At 35.4% G+C, this 20,482-nt stretch overlaps 1 protein-coding gene across 5 annotated transcripts in view; it reads right to left on the minus strand.

Moving 5' to 3' along the window:
* Positions 1-5,526: 5,526 nt before the first annotated feature.
* The window catches only part of ZFYVE16 (zinc finger FYVE-type containing 16), a 49,266-nt gene continuing 34,310 nt past the window's right edge, over positions 5,527-20,482 (minus strand). For 4 of the 5 annotated variants that reach the window (XM_032404109.1, XM_032404108.1, XM_032404107.1 and 1 more), the window contains 7 exons: positions 19,922-20,026; positions 19,404-19,551; positions 17,631-17,711; positions 12,663-12,825; positions 11,739-11,844; positions 10,067-10,234; positions 7,075-7,236 (listed from right to left, as the gene is read on the minus strand). In XM_032404109.1, coding sequence (XP_032260000.1) covers positions 7,075-7,236; positions 10,067-10,234; positions 11,739-11,844; positions 12,663-12,825; positions 17,631-17,711; positions 19,404-19,551; positions 19,922-20,026 — 933 coding nt within the window. Of the gene's footprint in view, positions 7,237-10,066; positions 10,235-11,738; positions 11,845-12,662; positions 12,826-17,630; positions 17,712-19,403; positions 19,552-19,921; positions 20,027-20,482 lie in introns of all 5 variants that reach the window. The other variant, XM_032404106.1, reaches the window with a different exon arrangement.

A 20,482-nucleotide genomic window follows, 5' to 3' on the forward strand; every position in this document is an offset into this window, starting at 1 on the left:
GTTTCAATGATAATTTAGTTTTCAAAACCATTACAGTGCAGTTCTAATCTGCCCTGATTGTGCACCACCCAGTGGCCAGCCTGAAACTGCATAGAGGCATACCTCATTATATTGCACTTCACCGATACTGTTTTTTACAAATTGAAGGTTTGTGGCAACCCTGGGTCAAGCAAGCCTATCAGTGCCATTTTTCTAATAGCACTTGCTCACTTGGTTTGCTCACTATGGTTTACTGAATATTTTAAGCTCACTGTTGAGAACTACTGCTCAGAAAAAGAGATTCCTTTCAAAATATGACTGCTCACTGACAATGCACCTGATTACCCAAGACCTCTGATGGAGATGTACGATGAAATTAATGTTGTTTTCATGCCTGCTAACACTGTATCCATTCAGCAGCCCATAGATCAAGGAGTCATTTCAATTTTCAAGTCTTATTTAAGAAATATATTTTTTAAGCCTGCCTAGATAGTGATGGATCTGGGCAAGTCAACTGAAAAGCTTCTGCAAAGGATTCTCTAGTGTAGATGCCATTATGAACATTTGTGACTCATGGGAAGAGTTCACAATATCAACATTAACAAGTTTGGAAGAAGTTAATTCCAGCCCCCATGCATGACTTGGAGGGGTTCAAGACTTCAGTGGAGTAAGTAACTGCAGATGTGGTGGAAATAGCAAGAGAACCAGAATTAGTAGCGGAGCCTGAAGATGTGACTGAATTGCTACCATCTCATGATAAAACTTGAATGGATGAGGAGTTGTTTCTTAAGGATGAGCAAAGAAAGTGGTTTCTTGAAATAGAATCTACTCCTGGTGGGGATGCTGTGAAGATTACTGAAATGACACCAAAGATTTAGAATATTATATAAACTTAGTAGATAAAGCAGTGGATTTGAGAGTATTGACTCCCATTTTGAAAGTTTGGTGGGTAAAATGCTATCAAACAGCATCACACGCTACAGAGAAAATGATTGTGAAAGGAAGAGTCGATCAATGCAGCAAACTTCTTTGTTGTCTTATTTTAAGAAATTGCCACAGCCACTTCAACCTTTAGCAACTACCATCCTGATCAGTCAGCAGCCATCAACATTCAGGCAAGACCCTCTACCAGCAAAAAGATTATGATGTACTGAGAGCTCAGATGATGGTTAGCATTTTTCACCAATATTTTAAAATTAAGGTATGTACTTTGTTTTCTAGACATAATCATACACTTAAGGGACTACAGTATAGTATAAACATAACTTTTATATGCACTGGGAACCCAAAAAATTCAAAGTTGACTTGCTTTATTGCAATACTCACTTTATTGCAGTGGTCTACAATGGAATACACAATATCTCTGAGTTATGCCTGTAGTGACCTACAGTGTAGTTCAGTGTTTAAAACACTTGCTCAGCTGCTTCTGGTCAGTTTCACACATGCAGAGGTTGGAGGTGATCCCAGGATTTTATACACAAATTTGGAGGTTCACTTTCTTTAGTTCCTTCCTATGATCTACCCCCCACACTCTCTGGTTACAAGATCTTCCTCCTTGGTGTTCTGGTAGAAAGTCAGGGCCTAAGAGAGGAGTGATGCTGTTTTGCTGTCTTCAGCTTGGTGTATGGCAGGGTTCCACCTCACAGGGTTTGCACATGGTGAAGAGGGGGTGCTACTTTTGTGCAGCTCCCCTGGAGTAAGTCAAGTAAATTCAAAAGTCTGTTTCATAGCCCCCAACCCCTTGCCTGTTTCTTTGACTAGAGAGAGCAAACTGTTCCTTGGACTCTGTGCTAGCTGGAAGTTCCTGTTTTCCTGTTAGGTGTCTGTAATTCCTTTTTATTTATTCTGTTTGGGATTTGTCTAGCTTCTTAAGTGTGTGCAGTAAGGTCTTTCATTGACTTTGAAAAGTTTATATTTAAAAATATTTGTTGTATCCTATTCTCCTCTCTCCTTCTGCAGCTAATTAAGCATATGTTAGGACTTCTCACTATCTGCTCTGTATGTTTTTTTCCATCTTTCCATCTTTTTGTCTTTCCCAGCTGTACTCTGGATAATTTCTCCTGATTTATATCCCTGTTTATAAATTCTCCCCAGTGGCTGTATTCTACTGTGCCATTAAACCTATTTAATTAGAGCTTAACAGTCCGGTTTTTATATATTCTTGTAACACGTGTATTCACTTCTTTCCCAAATTAGCTCCATTACTTTGTATGGTTTCCCATTCCCTACAGGTACCTCATACTTGACTATTTCTTGAAACACAGAAAGCAAAAATCTAATACCTGTCTAAAGGAGTTTTTCATTATTTCTACGAATTCTTGGCTCTGGAGTAATTTCCTTATGTAACTATATATTTGTATTTTAACTGTGTGTTGGTAAATGTTATATTTGAAAAGTAATTTGTGGCCTGCAATGAAGTTACTTTCCTATAGAGAGGATCTATGTTTTTATTCCTCCTAGCACCTAGAGGGATCACCAGTGTGGAACCACCCTAAAGCAAGTTAAATGCTTAAGATTCTTTGGGTGATCCTCATCCTTTGGCGGGGTGGGGGAAGGTCATGGGGAAGTTCCCATTAGGTTCATGATTCTGATTAGATTTACAATGTTGTGTGGGCCTTGAACTTTGATCTGTTCCCTCACCCCATAAGGTTGTCTCAATAGGACCCCATGCCCACTTTCCTTCTCTTTTTCTCTTTCCTTTTGGACTGAACATTCCTTACTTTCTTAATATCTTGCTTTAAGATGGTTTTTATATTTTAATCACCTTTGGTTTTCAGCAGGAATATGGATCTAAGTATCCTAGCATACAATTCCCAGAAACAAGAAGTTTCCCATAACTGCATCTTTGTTCCTACATGGGCAAACCCTACTCTTTCAATTGGTATTCTCTGCACTTAGCACATGCTACTTGTGGCATATAATCCATAAATGTTGATAGGAAATATGCTTAATTCTGCCAGCAATTAATTAATTTTAGCAATTTTTATGTTTAGCTGCTCAAAAAACATAAGTATCTTATATTAGTTATGTAATATTACTTGCTGCATGTAACAAATCACCAGAAAATTTGGCAGCTTAAAGCATTTATTATCTTACATAGTTTCTGAGATTCAGGAATCTGAGAATGGCTTAGTTTGGTGGTTCTCATGAGGTTGCAAACTTTGGGTGATGGCTGCAATTTGAAGGCTTTGACTGGGGTTGGAGGATCCACTTCCACTCACGTGACTGTTGGCTTCAGTTCCTTGCCAAATGGGCCTCTCCAATAGCCTGGCAGCTGGCTTCCCCAAGAGTGAGTGATTTAATAGGGAGTGAGGGACAGAGGGAAGAGGAAAGGATAGGAAGAAAGGGACAAAGGATAGAAAGTGGGGAGAAATGCACCAAAGATGGAAGTGATAGCTTTTTACAACATAATTTTAGAAATGTCATCCCAACCCTTCTGCCACATTTTTTGGTCACAAAGACCAATAATGTTATGTGGGAAGGGACTACTCAAGGGTATGAATACCAGGAGGTAGGGATCACTAGGGGGTTATCTTGGAGGCTGGGAAGTACTGTATTTTACCAAAAGAAAAAAAGAAAACCTTTATTATATTCAGAGGTTCATAACAAAGCACTTGAGTTAAACCTACTCCTTCATTTGTATAAAGCATGAAAATATGGTTGTAATTTTATCAATGCAGATGCACAAAATATTTCCCAAAAGGTGTTATATATTAAACTGTTCCAAGCCAAATCCAAAACAAAGAATATAAAGATTTAAAACTACTAAAAATATGATGTGAAAAAAAAAATCTCAGTTAAATGGTAAGAGATAAATTTAGATGGCAAGGCTTAGTGTCTGGTAGGAAAAAAAATAAAGGTTTTAAATATAGCTAAATAAAAAATAAACTTGCAAGTGTTTTAGTAATAAAAAATTTGTTACAAGAATAGTCCTCGTACTGAAACATATGGTCATAATTCCAGTAACATGCTTTTATCAATCAAAAGTGGTCTGAGAAGGCATGAAGCCTTTAAGATTCTAAATATGAACCTCATAACTCAAAGTAATTGAGGAAGTCAATGTGTTCTTCAGTGTAAACACCATCCTACATTTTGTATAAAAAATGAGAAGAGGAAAAAAATACATTTATCTATTTGTATTTGCTGCTACTACACCTAAACCATGGGAAGATACATAAGAAACTAATAAAACGATTACTTGAGATTGGAGGGTAGGAAGAACAAGCTAGACACATACAATGTGGAAAGTAAAACTTATATTGATAAGTTTTTTATATTTTTCTGATAATCACAAAGAAAAAAATTAAAACCTAAGATGGGTTTATAGGTTTCTGGTTTATTTCAGGATATTTTCTATTAAAATGTGTGTCAAGTTATCAAAGTTATGGTTGTGACTAAAAAAAGAAAAGTCTGTTCTTTACTTATAAAACAGTATCTGAATCTAGGCTGTTATAAAATTAGGCAGTTGAGACACCATAGTCAAGCTACTGCTTTTATGATTCAATCATTAGGGTAAGATATTCATACAACACAGTAGACTCTTTAAAGTAAGGGAAAGTTCAGTCTTTTTACAGATTACCTACTTTTCAGATTTTTATCTCTTACCTAGCCAGGTTTAATGCCCACTATCTAACAAGTTCTTAGCCATCTCCTTATGGGTATGACTATCCTTCTGGGTTGTTTTCCTTTTTTTTTTTGGTGGGCAGCAAAGCAAAGTTTATTGAGTGATATAGTATAAAGCTCCCAAAGAGGGAGGGGACCTGAGAGGGTTGCCTCCTGGGTTGTTTTCCAACCATGTAGTCAAGATTCATATCTCTATTATAGCAGTTACTTTTACTTTGTTAATTATCTGCTTCATACATTCAGCTCCAATAGGGACAAATATTTATTCATCTTTCAACCAATGAAGCCTAACAAAATGCTCTGCACATAGCAAGTATATAGACACACAAAGTTTGTTGGGTGGCTACACAGAACAAGTGGGCTAGATTTTACTTCATGTTTCAGAATTCAGAGAAAGAGACCTGTATAAAAAGGCCAAGACCAAAAACAGATCATTGTAGACTGCATACAAAGAACCATTCTATTTCTTCACCTTTAAAAAAATTAAAATTTCAAAATAAATACCAATGTGAAGAACATGACCAAATAAGTAACAACTGCATTCAGAAACCTACATCTACAAAGAATACTTTAAAATGTACCTCCAAAGGCACATTATTCCATTATCATTAAATGTAAAGGCTTTATGAAAACAAATCTAAAGCTATCCTATCATGGGAAGAGCTCTCCACCATTTGGTTATTTTAAAGTAATTTCAGGGGCACCTGGCTGGCTCAGTCAGAAGAGCACGTGACTCTTGATCTCAGGGTCATGAGTTTGAGCCCCATGTTGGGTGTAGAGATTACTAAACAAAATAATAAATAAATAAATAATTTCATTATTCATAGACTGTGCAACTAACTTACACTGCAAAATAAACACACTATATAAAGAAAACATAAACTGATAAAAATAATCTTACACCATTTCAATAAATTTCACAGGTTACTTTGTGTTGCCATTTTATTTAACAGCTGCAACATTTTACATTGCTTATGAAGTAGCTACTTCCAGAAGACTGATAATCTCCTTCACAGGATATCTTTGGCTCATACTACAGTTGTGATTCAGTATGAACCATGTGACCAGTGGAGTAAAATTCTCAGTCTCTCCTAGCCTGAGACCTCAGATCCTGAGTTATAACCCTGACTTGGTCTTCAAGTTGAGATGCTTCATAAGTATTTTTCTTACATCAGGGTTATTTAGTGTAGTTTCTTTTTCTTGAAATATACAATGAGTGTTTTTGATACAAAAACATATACCATATAAGAATTAAAAAAGCATCAAAATAATGATTGTATTTTATATAATGTAAATGAAGGACTAACTAAAATATCCCTGTTACTTTTTTTTAACACAACATACTTCTTAAAATTTTGCTGTTTGAAGAGCAAAGTTCTGTTAACAGTTTCAAATACATAGACTTTAACTTATGTTAATATCCTGTTATAAAAAATAACTACCATATAAAGAATTTAAAATATGCAAAAGTAATTAGTTCATTAAAATGTATATTTAATACATTGGTGTCAATGAAAATATGCAGACTTCCCAAGAAAGTTCTAAGGTTTTAAGGAAAAGTTAAAAAAACCTGTTTCAGGCTTCATTTATTGCTACATAATGACTACTGCAGGGGTCATATGGCCTGTTGTCAATCACTCTTAGAAGTGGTAAATAAAGTGGGGTATATTTTGAAGGAAGGAGGAAAAATAATGCACTGCAATACAAAAATATTACCTATTTATAAATTATTAGACTTATAAAACACATACTGAATCACATGTTCTTGCTATAAAAACAATGTACTTAAATATAGAAGCACAAAATTCTGAAGCACCCACAATTATTTTAAGAATACCCATTTAATCAAGAAAAAAGCCATATATATATATATATAATAATTTGAGAAGAAAAAAGGCAAAATTCTGATTTTAATCCAAATAACCAGTTTATCTAATCATGGAGGTAGGTCTCCACTCCAATTATACAAATAAGTTATCTGCCTTACTCAAAGAATTATCAAATAAGACTAAGATCTGAAAACTGTCTATGTCACTGAAATTCATTTTTAACAGACTTTAGAAACCAGCAATGTAACTGGCTAATGTAACAGCCATTTCCCTCATAAGGTTACACCTGAAAAGAGCCTTCATTAAAATCATTCTTGGCATAACGAGGTATACATAAGTGCAGATACTTTGGCTTTGCATTTAAGTAACACAGTAAATGCTACAAATTTATTAAAGACAGAAGAAATCCTTTTCTTTTTAGTACTTGTATTACGTCAAAGCTTCAAAAACTGTGGGTCTCTTAAATTTTTATAGATTTAAATATTGTGCTAATGATTTAAAAAGATCATTTCCTGCCTAAAAAGCAAAACTTACGTGTTTCAAACAGCAAACATTTACTTTTAGTGTTTGTGGCATTTCAGGCTTTAGTGAATTTAGTTTTAACAAATTAGTTTGCAATATATAATATGACTCATATCTTTCACTAAAAAAGATTTTCTATAATGAAAAATACTAATTCTATTTCTAATGGTAAACTAGTAGAGTTGGAGGTCCCACCATGGATCACAGGGATTAGAGCACTATCAAGATCATTTAAATAATGCTGAGGAAGAAGCTGGCCTTCAGATCCTGCCTGAAATTCAACCTGGGGGGGAAAAAAAATCTTGATAAGTCAACCTTAGAAAGTAAGCAATCTTGTTTAGCTTAGCAGATGAATATGAACTATTTTAAAATATCATTCATTTTAAGCATGTTAAGAAAATACTTGATATTTTACTCATAAAATGTTTTCACATTCTCCTATATTTCTTTTATCTTCTACATAAATTATTGTCTCTCCCACAGATATCATAAAAATTGTTTAAATGCCACTATTTCATACTTTAGGTTTCTTCTCAATGCACACATAAACACACTAGAGAATCAAGGTTTTAAATAATTACCAACATGACTTAAATAAAAACCTATAGTATTAAAAAATCGACTTAAAAATATTTTGAATTTGTTGTTACAAAAGTATTTAACATTTGAATTTAATGTTGCTGGTGAAAATTACACTTTAATATATTTGACTAAAAAAATTAACAGGGCTGCTGAAATAACAAATTATTACTTCCTTGAAAAAGGAACCTTTAACAGTGAGATCAAAATATAAGTTGTTCCTTCCAAAAGAACTGTGAGTTTAACACATCCTGACTGAAGAAAAGCAAACCCTCAGTGTATGACCTCATTCATGTTTAGATTAACCATTCTAATGAAAAACTTGCTTTGAAATTGATTATATTGGATGTTGGAAACAGAAATGCACATTAAAATAATACTAGAATACCATTTTTCACCTATAAAATTCGTAAAGTTCAAAAGTTTGATTACATATTGCTTTGATAAAGATGCAGGGAAAAGAACTTTCTCATACAAACTGTGGTAGAAACCTCTATTTGAGACAATATGGTAATAATATCTATTGAGTATATACTTAGACCTGGCAATTCTACTTCTTAGAATGTTTGTTATACTCACACTTATGCCAAAGCAAAATATTGTGGATAACCTAAATGTCAATCAGTGCATACTAAATTTACATAAAAACTAGTTAAATAAATTATGGTACATTTATATAATCAACGACTACTATACAACTGTTAAAAAGCATAGGTAGTAATATGAAATATCTCTAAAATACAAGATCTTAAAGAAGCAAGGTCAAAAAAAGTAAGAGTAAAGGGGGAAATGAAAAGGACTTATATACTTATTCGGCTGTACATGTAAAAAATCACAGAGACTACAAGAAATGGGTAACATTTGATTGCCTGACCAGGAAGGGAGGATGAGGAGGAGTATGGAGACAGACTACAGGCTTGGGAGTCAAGAGTGGGAAGGAGATCTTTCCAGGGCTATTACGTTATACAACTCTACTGGGAACCATTTACATTGTAGCCTGGAGTTAATACCTCTAGGGGCTACCCATTACATAGATGACAACATGAATGTTGCTCTCTGGAAATGTTGGATAAGATGGTCCTATTATACACACACTTGTGAGATAACAGAAAATATATATTGTTCTCTACCTCTGGTTCCTCGTACACAGCTCCTGAAACCCTGTAATTTCTTAAGTTATAAGAACACTCTAAATATCTCTTGTTCTGATATTTGTATTTCACACCGTCCGTGACACAGGGCTCCTAAAACCCTTGTACATTCCTAAGTGATAAGAACACTAGGAATATCTTTTGTTTTAATGAGGTGACTCTGGGTGGGCTCCTGGATGGGGACTGGTCACCAGAAAGACCAAACCATAATTAGAAGCTTTAGATTTTTCAGCCCTACCCCTCATCTTCCAAAGAGGGGAGAGGGGTTACAAAATGGAGTTAAATCATGCCTACATGAGGAAGTCTCCATAAAATCCCTATAGAGGAAGGTTTGGAGAGCTTCAGGCCAGCTAATACATCCATACCAGGAGGGTGACACACTCTAACTCCACTGGGACAGAAGTACCTATGCTTAAGAACCTCCCAAACCTCACCCTATGTATATGTCTTCATCTGTATAACCTTTAATAAACTGGTTAACATATTTCCCTGAGTTCTGGGAGATGCTCTAGCAAATTAATTAAACCCAAGGAGGGGGTTATTAGAACTTCTGATCTACAGCTGGTTGGTCAGAAGCACAGCCAATAACCTGGGCTTATGGTCAGCATCTGAAGGCATATAGGGGCACAGTCTTATAGGACTGAACCCTTAACCTGTGGGATCTGGTGATATCTGGGCAGATGGTGTCAAAATCGAGTTGAATTCCTGGATATCCTGCTGGTGTCCGAGAACTGCTTGTTGGAAGGAGGAAACCCTCTACATATTTGGTGACCAGAAATGTCAGAAATGAAGTATTTTGTGTGAGTAGTAAAGGAGACTCACAGGAAGGAAAGAAACAGTAGGGAAGAACTGGTTTTTCCTTACATGGGAAGGAAAAGACTAAGTTTTCCTTTTTTTAATACTTTTGGACTTTTGTAATTTTAAATCATGTGAATATAGAATAAAGTCAGAATGAAAAAATTAAAAACCTACTTATCAAGCAAGACTGCTGTAGTGCAGAGATCAGCAAACTATGGCCTGTGGGCCAATCTGGCCCACCAACTATTTTTGTAAACAAAGTTTCATTGGAACATAGTGAGCTCATTAGTTTACATACTGTCTGTGGCCACTTGTGCACTATAATGGCAGGACTGAATAGTTGTAAAAGACATCATACAGCCCACAGTGCCTAAAATATTTACTGCCTAGCCTTTTACAAAAAAGTTTGCTGACCCCTGCTGTGGAGAGTAAAGGTAATAATGTAGAGGAAGTACGTAGCACACACTGATCAACAAATTTTAGTTCTCTTCATTCATCCCAAATAAAAGGTTAAAGAAGAAACTTTTGATTATTTTAATATATGATACATTCATTTCAAAAATATATCACAAAAACATGTCTCACCATATCAGTGTCAATGGAGACTCTGAGGCCAATTTTATTCATCCCATTACTCTTTAGAGTTTTCAGGTGAGGGCACAGCGCAGCACTACAAGCCATGGCTATTTCTTTTGCAAACTGATAACGAGTTGCTGAAACAGATAAATCCTGGTCCTTTAGAAAGTAGAACACCTGAAATATATTTAATTAGGAAACAAGTCATGATTAAGATTAAAAGCAGCTTTAAAAAGACAACTGCTACCTTCAATTCAACTTTATTAATAACATCCAATGTTAATGCCATGAAATTCATTAGTTGAAAAGCATTGTGTGGGGGACACCCGGGGGGGTCAGTCAGTTAAGTGTCTGCCTTCGGCTCGGGTCATGATCCTAGGGTCCTGGGATCAAGCCCCATGTCGGGAATCCCTGCTCAGCAGGGGGCCTACTTCTCCCTCTGCCTCCCCCCCTACTGGTGTTCACTCTCCCCCTCTCTCTCTCAAATAAATAAAATCTTTAAAATAAAAAACATTTTGTGTGTAAATATATATATCTTGATCTGTAAGTAGTAAAAGCCTAAAACCAAAGATTATGGACGATGGCATGACTTAGCTATTTTCACCTAAAATTAACCTGTAGCAACAAAAGCCCTATTAATTCAGTTTGGAAAAGTGTACTAATGAGTCCACCCTATAACATCACCTTCCTGTAAGGACATCTTAATGAAGTTAAGATCAAACAAAGAAATAATGTTCTGTACTTTTTTGTTGTTGTTGTTAAAGATTTTATTTATTTATTTATTTGACAGAGAGAGAGAGAGCACAAACGGGGAGCAGCACACAGAGGGAGAGGGAGAAGCAGGCTCCCCGCTGAGCAGGGAGCCCGATGCGCGGGCTCGACCCAGGGCCCCAGGATCATGACCTGAGCCGAAGGCAGACACTCAAGCCAACTGAGCCACCCAGGCGCCCTGATGTTCCATAATTTCTATATCCTCTATAGTTTCTATCTATCTTGTACATGTATAACATCACAGAGAATACAGAAGAAATTAGTAACAGATTGCCTGACCCGGGAGGCAGAGTGAAAAGGAGTATGGAAGTAGACTAAGGGGTTGGGAGTCTATAATTTCATATCCTCTTAGTTTAAAAAAAGTTGGAACATGCAAAAATAATTTTCATATGTCAATGCTGATTATAAACTGGTATCTATAACATATTTTATTGTGGGGGGTTCCTGGGTGGCTCAGTCAGCTAAGCATCTGATTCTTAATCTCAGCTCAGGTTCTGATCTTGGGGTTGTGAGTTCAAGCTCTGCATTAAGTAGGCCCAGCATGGAGCCTACTTAAAATAAATAAATACATACATACATAAGTTAGTTTTAATTTACATATATATTTTTTTTTAAATAAGAGAAAAATGAAAATAATATGGTCAAATAACATATACTATACAAAGATGGCAATGCTGCCAAAACTTAACTGAGCTGGCAGGGAGTAACACCATACAATAGCCTGAAATAGTCTTATGGAAATCCAAATCTGGTATAAAAAGGGCAGTCTGGGGTGAAAATAAATGTGTGTTTCAAGATGTAATGTAAAAAGTATGAGTAAGCTGCAATGAGAAATTTCCCAAGTTCAAAAAAAATAAAAGCCATATCCAAACACAACATGTAAAGGGAAGGAATCTTCTTTCTCAGTTACCTCAGTACACTTTACAGTCTTCTCATCAGTTTCAAAATCTGCTTCCAGTTTTATTTTTTCACTTGGAAATCCTTGTAATGATATTCCATCCACTGAACTAATAACACTATAGAATAAAACATAATACAGTATTATTATTAGTACCAAAATGCTTTCTATGAAATGAGTTATTAGATTTGAACAAATAAGGAGAAAATATATGAAAACTATTTATAGCACTAAGATAACTCAGTTACATACAAAATAATTAAAACTATAGTCCATTCATTTACCAAGATTTCTTGATTGTGTAGCAAAACATATCTACTCTTTCATATGCCCAATTTAGACCTGAGGTTTAAAATGCCTTAGTTTCCTAACAGAAAAGCTGTCTCATGAATTTTAAAAACTTATCTTGGAATCCCTCAGCATTAGCCCTCTTTTTCCTTCTTTACTTCAGACCCTTTAACCAATCTCCAAAAAAAGAAAGAAAATAGTAATTGAAAAGGAGTGGCAGTAATATTCTATAAGGCCTCTAATGTATATATTATTAAATTCAGTTGTATTTACGGTGAATCAATAAAATACAAACTAAACATCCAAAGGGTATCCTTTACTTACTTCACAAAAATAGGTACGAAACAACAGAAAAAGTATACTGCCTTTCACAACCTTGGCATCAAGGTCACACTGCTACACAATGCACATTTTATCACTGTCCCCTCCCAAACTGACCATCCTTTAATAGCTTATAGCATACTGGCCAAGAAAATATACATGAGGCAGGTTAGGTACACATTTGAAAAAACAGACTACATTCATTAGTGTATAAGCATTTAAATTAATGGTATAATCTATATTTATTCATAAAATTTAATTTGTTAGGATTTTTTATCCTTCCCCCTCCATCAAATCAATTATATTTTAGTAACAAAAATTTCTTACCCTTGGTTTCCTTTTTCTTCAGAATCTACCCAGCAGATATCCACATATTCTCTTAGGTCTACAGCATCAACTTTCCCACATGTAATTTTAAAGTCTTTTTGTTCTCGTAGAGCAAGCCGCAAGCCATCCATAGTCTCTGGCGTTATTTGTACCATTAAGCCATCTAATAATGAGGTATGTTTCACATTCCTTTTATTAAATACCAATTAATATGTCTAATCCATAAAATTAGCTATCAAAATATGTTCTGCATAAGATATGTTTTACATCATCTGTTAAATAATCTTAATGATTGTTTTCTACTAGGAAATATGAAAAATATTTCAAAGTTAAGGATTCTCTTTCTTTAAAAAGCAGTTAAACAAATAATGGCAAAATTTTTCATTACCAACTGTAATGAAATTAGTGATGCCAAACTGCCCTTTTATAACAGCCAGCCGTAAAACTAGACAAAATGTATGAGGCAGTTGTTTTCAGGTACTGAACAAGAGGAAGTGCAATACTGTGATTTCTAAGGAAAACTCAACAGGTAAGCCTACAACTGCCCAGGCTCTTTGCTTGGAGACAATTTCTTCATGGTGACCCATTAAACCTACAATGGCCACAATGGGCTGAGAAATTAGAGATAAGTTTGGGGAAGCCTGGAATCTGGGGTCAAGACACTGAAGAAGGCGGCACCAGAAGACTGTGAGTCCTTTGACTAGAAATGGAGACACGTTAATAGAGTGAGACTAGATGAGGCCTAACAGAGAACAGCTATTAGGGTTGGGAACAGAACAGAGATACTAGCAATCAAGCAATGCTGGGGGATACTGACAGTCTGGACCAACCACAGTAGAGAGACCTTATGAGCACCTCACTAACTTACACTGTGGCAAAGCAAAAACAAAGCCCTTACAAAATCTGTAGGCAAAATGGATTTAGAGAATGAGTCTTGCCAGATTGTAAACACTTTAGGAGTTCCACAGATCCATCTGTTAACAGAGTGAAAAATACAGACTACACAAGCTCAACATGATATGCCATGAAAATGCCTGCTGAAACATAAATAAGCCTTCTTCAGAAAAAGCTAATAGAATCTAAAGTCTCTAAAACATATTAACGGTGACAAGTACATAATCAAAAATTATCAGAGAGAACTACAAGAAAATGTGAGCCTCTATACAACTGAAATCAACCAGGAGACAGATAGCCAAGACAGTGGATTAAATATATACGTACTTTTTTTTTTTTTAAAGATTTTATTTATTTGCGAGAGAGAGAATGAGAGACAGAGAGCATGAGAGGGAGGAGGGTCAGAGGGAGAAGCAGACTCCCCACCAAGCAGGGAGCCCGATGTGGGACTCGATTCCGGGATCCAGGATCACGACCTGAGCCGAAGGCAGTCGCTTAACCAACTGAGCCACCCAGGCGCCCTATATACGTACTTTAAAACACCTATTCTAAAATATATTCAGAGACCTAAAGCAAAACATTCAAAAAATGAAAAGCAAATATGGGCTAAATGAAAGAGAAACAGAAACTAAAAAAACCCAAAGGGAAATTCTAGAACTGAAAAGTGTAACCTGAAATTGAAACCTCAATGGACAGGCTTTATAGTAGACTGAAGACGGCAAGAAAAGACTCAGAGAAAATGAAGAAAGGTCAATAAACATTTTTCAATCAAAGAACTTAGAGAGGGACACCTGGGGGTGGCTCAGTCAATTAAGCGTCTGCCTTCAGCTCAGGTCATGATCCCAGGGTCCTGGGATCAAGTCCTGCATCAGGCTCCTTGCTCAGCGGTGAGCCTGCTTCTCCCTCTCCCTCTGCCTGTCCCTCCACCCCCTGCTTATGCTCTCTAACAAATAAATAAATAAAATCTTTAAAAAATAAAGAAATAAAGAACCTAGAGAAAAATGATTAAAGAAAAATAAACAGATCATCAAGGACCCAAGGAGTGGTATAAAACAGATATATCTATAAATATAAATATAGATATACATATGCATATATACATATATAAATATATAGATATCTCCCAGGAGAAAAAGACTGGGATATAAAAAAATTAATAATGGTAAGGAATTCCCCAAATTCGATGAAAAATATTGACACACATATCTAAGAAGCTCCATAAATACCAAGCAGGAGAAATACAAAGAAAACCATATTAAGGCATATCACAGTAAAACTGGTGAAAACCAAAGATAAAGAGGATATCTTGAAAACAGACTGGACAAAAGGGCACATAAAATACAGGGAAAGAAATGTAAAAAATTATACTGACTTCATTAGAAACAATGGAGGCCAAAAGACGAGATGACATCTTTAAGGAAAATAAAAACTTTCAAAGAATTCTATAGCTAGCAAAAATATCCTTCAAAACTAAGAATGAAATAAGGACAGCTTCAGAAAAATGAAAGCCAGCCAGCTTATATTACAAAAAATCCTACTGACTTCTTGTGTCTGCTCCATCCTCACAACAAGACAAATGCTGAACAAACTGAAAATGAACAACTCTTATATCAGAGAATTGAGGTCACAGGGCAAACTCCCTCTCTCCCAAGTAATAAAAGCTTTTAAAAAATCAACAAAAATATGTCAACACAATGACATATTTATAAAAAAAGATTTTGGGGCGCCTGGGTGGCTCAGTTGGTTAAGCGACTGCCTTCGGCTCAGGTCATGATCCTGGAGTCCCTGGATTGAGTCCCGCATTGGGCTCCCTGCTTGGCGGGGAGCCTGCTTCTCCCTCTGACCCTCCCCCCTCTCATGTGCTCTCTCTCTCATTCTGTCTCAAATAAATAAATAAAATCTTTAAAAAAAAAAAAAAAAAAGATTTTATTTATTTATTTGAATGAGTGAGAGAGAGAGAGAGAGCAAGCACAGGAACAAGGGAGAGGGGTAGAATGAGACAGAGGGAGAAGCAGACTCCCTGCTGACTGGAGAGCCTGATACAGGGCTAGATTCCAGGACCCTGAAATCATGACCTGAGCTGAAGGCAGACGCTTAACCGACTGAGCCACCCAGGCGCCCCAGCAAATTATTTTAAATCAGAGTTCAGGAGTGTAGCTGGTTATAAAATAAAAATACATAGAAATCAATGAATTTCTATACATCAAAAAAATAGAAATCAATGAATTTCTATACATCAAAATAGATAAAAATTTTAATTTAAAAAGATACATTTACATCAGCAATAAAATCTACGTTACAGAAATAAATCAAAAGATATGCGGGGCACATGGGTGGCTCAGTTGGGTAAGCGACCCGACTCTTGATTTTGGCTCAGGTCATGATCTCAGGGTTGTGGATCAAGCCCGGAGTCAGGCTCCATGCTTGGCTGTGAGTGTGCTTAGGATTTCTCTCTCTCTCTCTCTCTCTCTCTACCTCTCCCTTTGCCCCTCCCCCCCAGCTCTCTCTCAAATAAATAAATCTTTAAAAGAAAAGATATGTAAGACCTATACAAAAACTATAAAATTTTATTTATTTATTTATTTATTTTAAAGATTTTATTTATTAGAGAGCGAGCGAGAGAGAAACAGCATGAGAAGGGAGAGGGTCAGAGGGAGAAGCAGGCTCCCTGCCAAGCCGGGAGCCCGATGTGGGACTCAATCCCAGGACTCCGGGATCATGACCTGAGCTGATGGCAGTCGCTTAACCAACTGAGCCACCCAGGCGCCCAAAATTTTATTTTTTTAAAGAGTTTAAGTAATCTCTACATCCAGCATGGGGCTCGAACCCACAACCCTGAGATCAAGAGTCATGTGCTCTACTGACTGAGTCAGCCAGGCACCCCTATAAAATGTTACTGAAATAAACTGAACATTTTCTAAATTGAGGATAGCCTATTTTTATGGATAGGAACACTGAGAATGGAAAATATGCCAGTGTTTCTCAAAATTAAACTAGTGATTTAATTCAATTCCAAAAAAAATTCCAGTGGACCATTTAGAACCTGTCAAGTTGATCCTAACATTAATATGGAAAATCAAAAGGCTTAGAGTGGCCAAGGCACTACTGAAAAAAGGAATAAAGTATGTGTGGCATCAGAGATGGGAGGACTTCCTAAAAAGCTATGTTTGAAATAGTACGGAGGACAACATTAGTGAAAAAGCAGACTTAATAAGAATCTCCAAAAAAAACTCTCCTCCAAAAGAACAACGAAACTAATAAAAAGTCAAAAGAAACCTTTTCAGAACTCTGGAAATTAATCAAAGGCTTGCAGCAATCTGGGAAGTATTTATTTAAGAAAAATGGCTGGATCTTCATAAGAGCAAGCTTTGTTCTTTGTGTCATTTTAACTCTTCTATTCCAATCCCCTCCTCTCTAGCTCAGTGGAAGCCTTAAAAACCAATAGCCTAGAATCATGGTGAAAACCGACAGCCTGGTAGCCAATGGAAGGGCAAAAGAAGGTTGGAGCTCCTTCAAAGCCTCATTATCAGAGAATTATTATTTTTTGAATGTTGAGTATTTTGCCCAGTGCAGAAAGTTTTTTCTCAGGGAGCATCTGTGAAAAACAATTAGAAGCCAATGATTAACATCTCAGCTGCCTGTGGCAGCTGATAATAGCAGAGGCAAACAATAGGCCAACCAAACACTTAAAAGGAAAAGCTGGGGAATGAGATGTCCATAAGGGCTTTGAAAAGCTCTAACATATTTCTGGGAATTTAGAAGGCCACACACATGTACAATACTGTATGCATACTCAGGGTGTATGCATGCTAAAGAAATGCCCTAAGCTCTTACCTCAGACTGACTTTTAGGCTCTGTACAGGCAGCAAGTGCAGGTTATGGCAGAGTCGTTATACTTAACGTAAACCCAAATATTGACCATGTTCTACTTCTTGAGCTGGGTAATGATTTCATGTAAGTTTGTGGTACTGTGCTTTGTAACTGACATATGTTCTTTTATAAGTATCAAATACATTTTAAAAGGAAATGGAAAACATCTTTACATTAAAACAATCCTAAAGATGAAACTCATACCTTCAACTATGCTGGACTTAGCAAGAAATCCTGAAGATGTTTTTAGAGCTCCATTGAATACCACAAAACTTGCACCTGTCACTGATAAGAAAAATACATTTATGTTTTAACTTGCCTTTTTTTAATGCTATATGATGTTTATTAAATGTACAATGTGGAGCATGGCACATTTAAGTACCTGATAAATGCCATGCCCATACCACTTATATTAGAAAGGTAATAAAAAAACTAAACCAAATTAAGATAAAATATTGCATAAGCGTTATGTAATGTTTGTATATAATAACTGATAGCTATTGTACTACTTAAAATGTTTGTGTCTGTGTCAATGGGAGTATGGGGAATTGAATATCCACCACTGGTAAGAGCATAAATCAGAGCAATCTCTATGGAAGACAACTTAATAATTACCTATTAAAATTATAAATACATATATCCTTTGACACGCCAATTCCACAACCAGGAATTGCACATATACAAGGTTATTCACAGTACATTTTTATAAATAACCAAGAACTGGTAACAACTATATCCATTAATGAGACAATTAAATGATGTACACATAGAAAGTGAAAAGTTATGGAGAATGCAAAAGTTCTTTTTATACTAACAGAATCATCTCTAACGTGTGTTAAAAGAAAAAGCAATGTGCAGAATGGAACACGTTATGACTTGTTTAAAAAAGTGGAAGAAATTTGCTACAAATTAAAAAAATTCAAATGCAAATTAAAAAGCGGAAGAAAGATGTGTGTGTGTTTGCTTATATATGTAAGCAAAAATGTTTCTGAAAGGATATACAAGAAACTGGTAACATTGGTTTGGTTGCCTGTGGGGAAGAGAAGAGGGTAGCCTTGGGGTCAAGGGAGGAAAGGAAATTTCTCACTGTAGATACCTATACCTTTCAAATTTTATAACACATATACCTATTCAACAAACAAATATTAAATAGTTGTTACATTTTAATAACAAATGTATTAATGACATATTAAGTAAAAAAATACAAAATGTAAATATCCAATATAAAACCATCTATTTAATAGATATATATTAATATAAGAAGGAAATATATTAAAATGTTCACAATGGCCATATCTTGGCACTTTATTTTCTTTTACTGCTTTTTAAAACATTTTCTAAACTTAACAAATAAGTATATATTACCTTTATAATCAGAGGCTAATTTTATTAGCAGCCACAATGTCAAACTATTTTAAATATGTTATTTTAAAATGTATTAATTTATGAAATACTCACTTCCACTTAACTTTCAATTTGTTAGGCCCTCTACTGCAGGGATCTGGCAATCACAGCAGTCACTAAGGCCATTCAGCCAGAACTGAGAGTAATGTCACTCACATAGGCTACTCCACCATCTTTACCATTTCTATATCCCCAGCCACTTACAGTTTTATAAATCATTCTTCATCCTTATCTAGACTGTACTCCCCTAAGAGGAGTTGGAACAGAGAGCAAACAAAGCTGACAAACACCTCATTCCAGAGAGAAATTACTGAAAATAAGATTCATACCATATGGGATAAATTAAACCTGAAGATATCAAAATAAATAGTGTTCCAAGTCCTTAAACCTAATGTAGCCCAAGAAAAAAACACAAATTAGAAGCAATTTTTAATCTGCGTAGCTAAAATTTTAAATCATATTGTATTATTACCATCAATTCAGCAAATAAGTAAAATATATACATTTCCCCTTTGAAAGGAATTCCATTTATTGAGGTAGTTTTATAGATCAATACTAGGAACCAACACTTACCTTTTCTAGGATGGCCAGTGGCACTGTTGGCCTGTGTTTGATAAATGCCATCGTTCTGTATACAGACTAGGTGAGAATCTGCTTCAGTACTAAAACTAGCTCCAATGCTAATGACATGCTCATTAGAAGAATTTATAACCTTCATTACCTGGAAAAAAACAACACTCATTTAGAAACATTACTAACATGTTATGTCTTTATTAGTTACAGTCATTCAAAGGGCCACAATTCCGACCAGCTTCATAATTATCAAGCTTTGCCTGGACAACTCCCTGAGAATGTGATGGAATCAAATGTTTTAAGATAAAATCACCTCAATTAATAGATAAAACAGTATAGAAAAAGTTTTAAAAAACAGGATTAAACAAATCCTTTATTAGAAAACAAATATAAAATTTCAAAAATATTTTTGCCATTATGTATGAGACAGTCCGATTCAAAACAAATTTAACATATTTTTAAAGAAATCTAATGTTCAATAATTATCTTCAAAATCTGCATGAAGAAATTAGACTTACATCATTGTATTTTTTCCGAGGTATTTTTATGCAGCTCTTCCCCATTTCCATATGAATCAATAGCTGATCTATGTTATGCAAGGTATACTGGTAATTTCGAAGGTCCTACATATAAAATAATGACATTTCCATAAACCTTAAACTATCCATGAGCATTTTACCCATTCATTAAATCCTTTTTTAAGAGTGTCCACCATTTTAAGACTTGTGATACATAACTATCAAAATGCCATCCAGAAAGCAATACCAACTGAAAAACACCAACTAATCCTTCCAACTACTCCACAACAGTAATAAAGAATATCATTCTCAGGAAGAATTCTGTAGTATTTGGGGGTGATCTCCTCTTTCTAATTACAGATCTTCCAAAATAGGTCTTCAAAGTAAACATGTATAAATAAAAGTAAGTCCACTGAAATACTTTTTCTATGGTTACAGATAAAACAATTACAGAAAAAAGAGGTGGAAGGGAACCTGAGATTATCTAATCCAATTCTTCCTATTACAAATGAGGAAACCTGGGCCACAATTTGCTCAAAATCACCAAACTGATGGACTTAG

This window comes from Phoca vitulina, unplaced genomic scaffold (genome assembly GCF_004348235.1).
Source record: "Phoca vitulina isolate PV1807 unplaced genomic scaffold, GSC_HSeal_1.0 scaffold6, whole genome shotgun sequence".
NCBI lineage: Eukaryota > Metazoa > Chordata > Mammalia > Carnivora > Phocidae > Phoca > Phoca vitulina.